Source organism: Acanthisitta chloris, unplaced genomic scaffold (assembly GCF_000695815.1).
Source record: "Acanthisitta chloris isolate BGI_N310 unplaced genomic scaffold, ASM69581v1 scaffold763, whole genome shotgun sequence".
Lineage (NCBI taxonomy): Eukaryota > Metazoa > Chordata > Aves > Passeriformes > Acanthisittidae > Acanthisitta > Acanthisitta chloris.
The window spans coordinates 1,256-10,244 of NW_008664080.1; the positions used below are offsets into that span (position 1 = coordinate 1,256).

Here is an 8,989-nt window from a genome sequence, read left to right on the forward strand (position 1 = left end):
AGGCTTTGATTTTTGTTTAAATTCCATGTGAATAAAAGACATTACACTTTTAGCTAACAAAAAACAAATACCAAGAACATCCCATGTATTTATTTGAAACCAAGTACACCTCTACCTTTAAATTTCACCAACTTGGCAGACTGAGAATCCCTTCAAATCTCCAGAAGTGCAGCGCATTGGCATAAGGAACAGATGGCAATCTCAGAAAACTATTTATTATTATTAGAGCAACAACCTGGAAGAATTATCTTTACAAATTTGTCGAGTTCCATCTGAAAATTTTCTCAATTATTCTCACAACTTGAAGAAACTTATGCTTAAGAACTCTTTCAAAAATTTACTGCAATGAAATTTACCCCCCGAACCAGGTTCCCTTCTTCATCATTGCACACCATCGTTTTAAACAATTATTCTCTATCAGATTTAGCTCTCCCAGTCGCATCTGATATAGAGGCTTACAACTCCCTTCACTGTTTCTGTTTCCATTTTGAGCCTCTTCTTTTGAATTTTTCTCCAAATTAAACAATCAGAATTGCACAGTCATTCAAGTTAAAACTTCTCCAACCTTGTGTAACAGTTAGTATTTCCCAGAAATGCCTCTCTTTATTCACAGAATGTTCTTCTTTCTCACAACTGTATCAGGTGGTTACCTCAATCATTCCAAGATCCGAATCACTCGTTCCCAAATGGTGACTTCCCAGCTTGTAGCAAAAACATCTGTAGCCACCATGGTTCAGGCACACTTCTCTGATTTCACTGCAGTGGCAAGAACTGGAACACTTGAATATCTTTGCTGATCTGGCCTTAAATGTATCTATTCATGAGTTTCAATCCACTCTTGGAAAACTGGGTTCCAAATCACAGAATGGCTGCAGGAATTCTGGAGGTCATCTTGCCCAAGCCCCTGCTCAGGCAGGGCCACCCAGAGCTGGCTGCCCGCCCAGATTCATATCCAGATGTCTTTTAAATCACCCCAAAGAGAGAGACTCCACTACGTCTATGGACAACCCATCTCCTACGTTACCAGAAAAGGTCTGCAAGATATTTCTAAAGAAAAGCATAAATTTGAGAGCAGTAAAAAATGCAGTGTGAATTCCATGTGTAGCCTCTAAATTAAGCTACAGGTTTGTTCTGCTGCTGAATGGACTGAGCTGTAACATCAGAGGACAGTTCACACCGCGCCATTACTGCTGTCTTTCCTTGCACAAGAGGGTAATGCTGCTACCAAAACCACTGAACATATCACAATCAGTGTTGTTCACTCAAGAGTTTGTAGCACTGCATAACTAAACAAGGATTAGTCTAGATTTGAATATAAATTAGAAGAAGCATTCATCTGCCTCCACCATACCCTGTACAAACTGCTGTTTGGTACAAGTAGTTCTTACGCATGGTATTTTACATGAACAGTAAAGCTCTGGAACAAAACAAATTTAACAGTTCAAAATACTGCTTAGATTTTCAATGAATTTGAAATTATTAGCAGGTTCTTAAATAACGGAAGTTCTTTGGAAAATAGGATGTTGTCTACTTTAAGAAACAAAGAACACAGAAACTATCACCCTAAGAAAAGGCATTTCACACTAGATTAACATTACTACATTCACACAGAAATTAATCTAGTATTCAGTATCATAAAATATATGATTCAGGACATTACCATTTCTGTCAGACTACTAAAAAACCTTTATCAAAACCACAAACAAAATAACTGCCTAGGAAACCTTTCATACATACAGATATATAGAAAACATTTTCATACCACAGTTATCCAGGGATGACATGAATAGTTTTTCTCTAATTTTGTGAGATACTATTTTTTTCTCTTATAAATATTGCAAAAGGACATGGGAGTAGGAAAGGCAACTTTCAGCACACCAGAGGTAGCATTAAGCCTCCACAGACACTGATAATTTTTAAACGAAAAATTATTACTATAAAATACAACATGCACTTCCCTCCCTTTAAACAATCATTCAGTTAGAAAAAAAAAGGGGGTTTTAAAGTAATTTTTTACAAGAAAATAAGTGATACAGAATAACTGCTAAAACTGATGAACACTGCCCAAATCCTAACTAACCTCATGGTATTAAGCAGTTACTCAGGCATGAGACTGTGTCTTCAAGACCTTTAGCACAGCCTGTGCTAGGACTGAAGCTCCCAGAAATACCCAAAACAAACTAATATCCCAAGTTTGACTCTGGACCATAATGCCGGATGCATCCATTACCAGCCATTGTTATGGGCACAGCAGAGGAATGTAAAGTCATGAACAAATTCAGAACACGCAAACTTCTCCAGAACGGAGTGCAAACCTGCAATTCCCAACCTCATATTCCAACCTTGTGCTGCTGCTTATGCTTTTCTAGCAGTTTTTTGGTAGGTAGAGACACATTACACATTGCACATTTGTGCTTTTTTTTGTGTGTTTTCACATGTTTTTGGAAAGCATATTTATCTGCTGTGGAGTATTTACACCTCCTGCAGCGTAGCTTCAGGTGAGTCAGCAAGTGGCGGTTCAGGTGACTCGAGGTGCGGAAAGTCTTCATGCACTGACTGCACCTGAATGGCCTCTCCCCCGTGTGAATCCTCATGTGGAACTTTAAGTTTCCATTGTGGGCTGTGCAATAGTCACACTCCTCACACCTGTACCTTTTGAAAGGTGACTGATTGCACTCGCACAGGCAGCCAGGAGAGGAGCTTTTCTCAGCAGAGTGTGAAGCCAGATGCTGCTTCAAGGACAGCCATTTGTTTGTCGAGTAGTCACAGTTCCTGCACTTAAAATGCTCCATGTTGAAATGTGTGATTCCATGTCGTTTCAGGTGACTGGAAGTACGGAACTTCTTCTGACAAACAGAGCAGCTGTAAGGTTTCTCACCTGTGTGAGTTCTTATATGGAGTTCGAGGTTGCTTAAAATATAAGTAGCATAGTCGCACTCTGCACACTGATAAAATGGTTTCTGACTTTGTGCTAGCAAATTACTGTTTTTGCCCCTCTGAACACCTGGCTGTACTCCACAGACTTGTGAACCAAGTAAGGAGCTCTTTAAATCTTCTGAGGAAGCAAAATCTCTTTCTGGACACAAACCTCCATGCATTTCATGATGCAGTTCAAGATTCTCTAAATACCTCTCTAAATGGAGGTTTTGGCCAAACTCATGTCCATTCTTTACATGAAGGAGACTGTGTTTCTGCAACTGGTTTGATGTTTTAAATGTCCCATTACATTCGTTACACATAAATGGTCTTTCATCCGTATGTACCTTCAGGTGCAGCCTTAGGTTGTTCTGAACAGTGGTAGCATAACTGCAGTGCTGGCAGTTGTATGTTTTGAATGCAATTACATTGGAAGGACACATATCCTTCAAGTTTTCCGTGACATTGAGACATGCACCATCATCTTGAATTCGTGAATGAGAGGCTTTGGGGCTCAAGAGTGGTTCTTCCTTGCAAATGCCAGTGTCTATTTGGCATGAAGTCAGAGGAACTTCTGATCTATTCCCAGTAATAGCCAGACTGCTGCTTTCATGGCAGTTTTCAGGGAACTTCTTCTGAGGGCACATTTTCTTATTATCCTGCACATCACCTGCTCTCTCAATGTCTACTTCTGAAGCCACAATACCCTCACTGACACAATCATTTGCTCTGCCAAAAACAGAGAGAGAAATATGGCCCTGAGAATCACTGTCAGGTTTGCATACTTTGCTTTTACGATACTTATTGCTCTGACTCATATAACCCTTACCCTTTGACCGTTCACAAAATGTCTTATGAGGGCTGAGATGTTCTCTAGCGTAAACCACCACATCACATTCACCACACGCATAATTATTTAAAGGTCTTGGAGTTCTCTTTCTTCCATCTACGCAGTCGATGGGCTGCTGTTGGCACATTTCTGTCTGTTTATGTAACCTCCTGTGTTTCCTTAAAGCCGAAATGGTGGTGAACCCTGACTGGCAGAGCTTACAGCAATATGGTTCAGCTCGTGTGTGGATGTAGCTGTGCCTCACTATGCTTTTAAGATAGATCGTGAAAAAGGTGCAGAACCTGCACTGGTACAGAGCAGACCCAGCATGCCAGTGCATGTGAGTTAACAGGAAGGATAACTTAGTGCCGGAGTAATCACACTGAGGGCACTGGTAAGGTGGTTTCTCTTTATGTCCCTTCATGTGATACATAAACCTCCTTGGATCTGATGAAGCAAAGAAACAAATTCTGCAGGAAAAACTAAGTGGCACACCCACAGGTATAAAGTCCCTTTCAAGTCTGATGAAAAGGTGATCGTATTTACTTTTCTTGAAGCTAGATCTTTCTTCAGATGCTCTCTGCCTCACCTTTTTCAGCTGTATTCTCCTTTTTCTTGCCTTTTTCAACCCAGTCATTTTATTATGAAATTTAAGGTGATTCTTAAGGTTCAAAGCAGAGAAGAAAGCTCTTTTACAAAAGCAGCATTTATGTCTTTTCTTATCTTTATGAGCTGAAAAAATGTGTTTCTTTAGGTCTGCATTGCGTTCATACACAGAACCACAAAACCTGCACTTGAAAGCACATCTTTCATGCTTATTTATAGAACCAGATGCCTTAGAAAGAGGCTTGATGGTCACACTATTACTCAGGCATGCTAAGCCTTCCTGCTGGCTTTGGAATTCTTTTGGGTTTGCATGAGAAGAAACAACTTTTTGTTGCCGAGAGCTTTTTTTAGAAAATGGTGTTAATGTCTTATAAACATGCTCTCCAGTAGAATTTGATTCAGCAGAAGTGGAAGCATTTATCTCAGGTTTTCCTACATCTTCTAGAGGTTCTTCAGAAGCAGGAGAACATCCGTTAAGAAATGGAACAAAACAATTATAGGTAAATTTCTGTTCTCCTTTCAAGCTATGTTCCGCAAGAGAACTCAGAGTTACATCTTCAAATTCGCTTCTTTTTCCGTTATCAGCTTCATTATCTCCATTCTTTGAAGAATCAGGATCTGTGGGGGGATAGAAAAAGTCACATGTATGATATTTCATACAATCACAAATATTCACTGGTAGCAATAATCGCAAATTGCCAAACGACTTGCTTGCTCTTCACTCTGTTTCCATATTTCCCTGCCTCCGCTTTTTATCCCAATACCTCTCTTCATCTTCCACCTACCCCCAACATTTAAATGTTTCATCAGAAGAAATGCTAATTAGGAGCCTCCTTTTTCCCACTTTCTCTTTTCACTCAAAGCTCTGAATGTCACAGGACAACACTGCAACCCCCACAATATTTAACAAAACAGCTTTATGCCAGAATTCCTATGAAAGTACTATCACCAAACTTTGCTGGGGCTCCGTTCTCAAATATGATGCTTTTTCTGCTTTTTTTAAATTTCAGAACCTTTTCCTTGGTGAAAGACCACCCTTTTGCACACTGCAGTAGAATGCAACAGTACCAACTTCTTGCAGTTTCACTTCATTTCACAGGAGTCTGTGAAAGAACTAAGCATATTCCAGCCAATATTCTTTCTGCTGCATTTGATGTCAATTTAATTTGAAATGCTTACTCTAAAGTAATGGGTTTGATATATTTTCTATACTCTTTCCTATTTCAAAAACTTGATATCTGCCATATTTCTTAAACTCCTGCACTAATCTTATTAACAAGTTACCTTCAGTTTTAACAGCTGCCTCCGTCTCGTTGTGGATTTCTGGTTGTTTCTCTGGATTGTCACCAGAAAGAACACTTGCAACACTGACAAGTTCTTCTTCATGTTTGGGTACCACTGCCAATGTCAACAGTCTGCTTGTCTCAACAGCATGATCTCTGACATTGTCAGCAGAGCAGAGAAGAGGACTCTCCTGAAAGTCATCATCACCATCACAATCTTCTCCAATGCTAGTTCCATTTATCTCTGTAAGTTGTGTTTTGCAAGACCATGTAGGTAACAAATAATTTTGACCACATTCACCTGTATATGCACCACACCCATCACTTAAAGATGATTTTGATGTGTTACACACATGCTCAGCAAAACATTTCTCTTCAGAGTGTTTGATATCATTATCCTTATTTGAGAGAGGCTTGTTTTCTTCCCAACTGCTTACAGAGCTGTCATTTGAAGGTGTCACATCACTTTTTAAGCAAATGCTGTTTAAGTTAAGCTCCTCCTCCACCTCAGGAACTGGTGGAGCATCACCTTGGAGGAAATCCTCATCTCTCAGCAAAATGATGGTGACCGGGAGCACAGCTTCGAACACCTCTGAGTCTGCAGGAAGAAACAGAGACTATTAGAGCTATTTCAAAAAACACTCGAAGCAGCTGCAGTCCAGACAAACACACACAAACACAGAATGGATCAGGTTGGAAGGAGCCACACTGGGTCATCCAGTCCAACCTCCCTGCTCAAGCAGGGCCATCCTAAAGCACATGGCACAGAACTGCATCCAGAAGGTTCCTGAATATCTCCAGTGATTCCATCTTCTTGGCACCGCTCATTCATATACTTGCAAACATTAATGAGGTCCCCTCTCACTTGTCTCTTCTCAAGACTGAACAGGCTCAACTCCTTCAGTCTTTCCTCCTAAGTGAGGTGTCCAAGTCCCTTAATCATCTTTGTTGCCCTCCACTGGACCTTCTCCAGGAGCTCCACGTCCCTCTTCTACTGAGGAGCCCACAATACTTCAGGTGTGGCCTCATGTGGGTGGAGGGGCAGGATCACCTCCTCTAACCTGCTGGCAATACTCTTCTTAATGCATCCCAGGATTCCATTGGCCTTCTTGGCCAAAGAGCACACTGCTGTGATATGGACAGTTTTTTGTCTACCAGGACCCTCAGATCATAGAATCAACTGGGTTGGAAGAGACCTCAAAGATCATCAAGTCCAACCCTACCGTCGCTATGAGACCATATCACTAAGTGCCACATCCAGTCTCATCTGTAAAACCTCCAGGGATGGTGAATCCACCACCTCCCCAGGCAGCCCACTCCAATGCCTGATTACTCTTTCCATAAAAAATCTCTTCCTAATATCCAACCTACGTCCTTCTCCACAAAGCTACTACCCAGCAGCTCAGCACCCAATCTGTACCAGTGTCCTGCTCCGATAATACTTGAGAGCGTTCGATTGATTCCCCCCAGTGTGAATTAAGACAAAAATTTATAGCGGGAATCAAATAGTTAAGGCTAAGAGTAGGATAGAAGATAGTGAAGTAGAGAGCACCTGAATAAACCAAAGGTAAGAGGTTGAGCAATAAGGCATTGTTTTAGTTTATCAAGCATGAAAAGTGTAGAACTTAGGGCATTATTTTAGCTTAGGTAGCGTAAACACAATTTATTTATGAGGAAGTAAAATTAGATGCAACCGGACTCAGGACCTGGTAGCCTAAGAGCAAGACGAAAGAACATGTGCCAAACTCAAAGGTGAAAGGTTCAATCTGATGAAGACTATCGGCCTTCCTCCTGATGACCCCTGGATGACCACCAGAGACCATCGGACTAATGCCAAGTGGGAGGAGACAAAGGAGGAGATTATGATAATGATTTCCAAGAAATAATTGTAATAATTACCACCTATTCTGAGAAATAATGAATATGTATGAGTTTTTCATGTATATAAACCAGAGAAGTGTTATTTTCGATGTACAAGTTTGGTGGAGCGATCCCCCTTGTGCCCAGCGCTGAATACACAAATACTCGCTAGTCAGAAATTCAAGTCTGTGAGTAGTTCTTTTCCAGGTTTCCTTGGCATCAAAATGAGGACAAAATACCGTTAAGGAGTGAGAGTTTCTCATTGGTCACACAAGGGAGAGAAAATAGGTAATAGCGAAATTAGAAACAGGAAAGGGAGATAGAAGTAACCAAGATTTGGTATGTCAAAGCAGAAAAAGTCACCACCATGGATCCACATGATCTGTAGTCATGTAGAATCAGAGATAGTCATCTCTGCAGGTCCAGCAGCATTCTGATGATCCATAGTGGTCTTCTGTTTGGTCACAAGTTTGCACCCTCACTCTGTACTCTAGTCCTTTCTTATAGGGCTCTACCACGGTGCTGATTGGTCAGCTCCCCTTGAGCAGAGGGGTGAGCTCATAGCAATTCCCAGAGAAGCCACTTTGTGAGTGTCCTGAGATTCAGGGCAGATAATGCTGCCACATTATGTGGCCAGCTGGAGGGGATGTGGTGGTTATCTGTTGGCTTTGAGGCAATCAACAACAACTTTCCCCAACAACAAGCCATCGAGGCCAGGTGTTGTGGTTTAACCTCAGCCAGCAGCCAAGAACCATGCAGCCTCTCACACTCCCTCCTCCCCCTTTTTCTCCCCCAACCTGGAGAAATGGGGAGGAGAAAATACAATAAAATATGTAGGTTGAGATAAGAACAATTTAATAATAAAGAGTAGAATGAGCTAAAATGCTAATAAAGTGAAAGGGGAAAAAACCCCAAAAACCAGTGATGCACAATACAATTGCTCACCACCCGTGGACCTGCGCAACCCGATACCTCCCCCTGGATTGGCCCCTTCTTGCTTATATACTGGGCATGATGCTCTGCGGTGTGGAATATCCGTTAGGCTAGTTCAAGTCACCTTTCCCAGCTATGCTGCCTCCCCATTTCTCTTGTGTACCTTCTCACTGGCAGAGCATGAGGCACAACAAAGAAAATGCCCTTGATTTAAGATAAACGCAACCAAGCAGAAACCAAAACATCAGTATGCTATCAACAGTATTTTCACTCTGAATCCAACCACTGCACTGTACCGGCTACCGAGAGGGAAAAATAATTAACTCCATCCCGGCTGAAACCAGCACACCAGGCAATGTCGAAACTAAGAATTTCTTAAAGGTCTCTTACAACCAGTGCTTGGGGTTTTTCCTCCCCAGGTGCAGGACCCTGCACTTGCCCCTGCTAAATTCCGGTTGGTCCTGCTCTGCTCACCTCTCCAACCTGTCGAGGGAGGCACAGCCCCCTGAGCAATCAGCGACTCTTCCCAGTTTTGCATCAGCAAACTTGCTGAGAAGGCAAC

General features: G+C 41.7%; 2 protein-coding genes across 2 annotated transcripts; both read right to left on the bottom strand.

The window, feature by feature from the left end:
• Positions 1-2,476: 2,476 nt before the first annotated feature.
• LOC103798888 (zinc finger protein 91-like) lies at positions 2,477-5,125 on the bottom strand (the record flags this gene model as incomplete). The annotated part of the gene is made up of 3 exons (XM_009071172.1): positions 5,116-5,125; positions 2,810-4,969; positions 2,477-2,593 (listed from the first exon to the last, which is right to left on the bottom strand). Coding segments are annotated over exons 1-3 (2,287 nt in total), but the record flags the coding sequence as incomplete, so codon positions are not given.
• A 406-nt stretch (positions 5,126-5,531) lies between these two features.
• LOC103798889 lies at positions 5,532-7,457 on the bottom strand. The gene is made up of 2 exons (XM_009071173.1): positions 7,334-7,457; positions 5,532-6,232 (listed from the first exon to the last, which is right to left on the bottom strand). Exons 1-2 carry the CDS (start codon positions 7,455-7,457, stop codon positions 5,532-5,534), a joined length of 825 nt encoding a protein of 274 aa, XP_009069421.1.
• Positions 7,458-8,989: the final 1,532 nt, after the last annotated feature.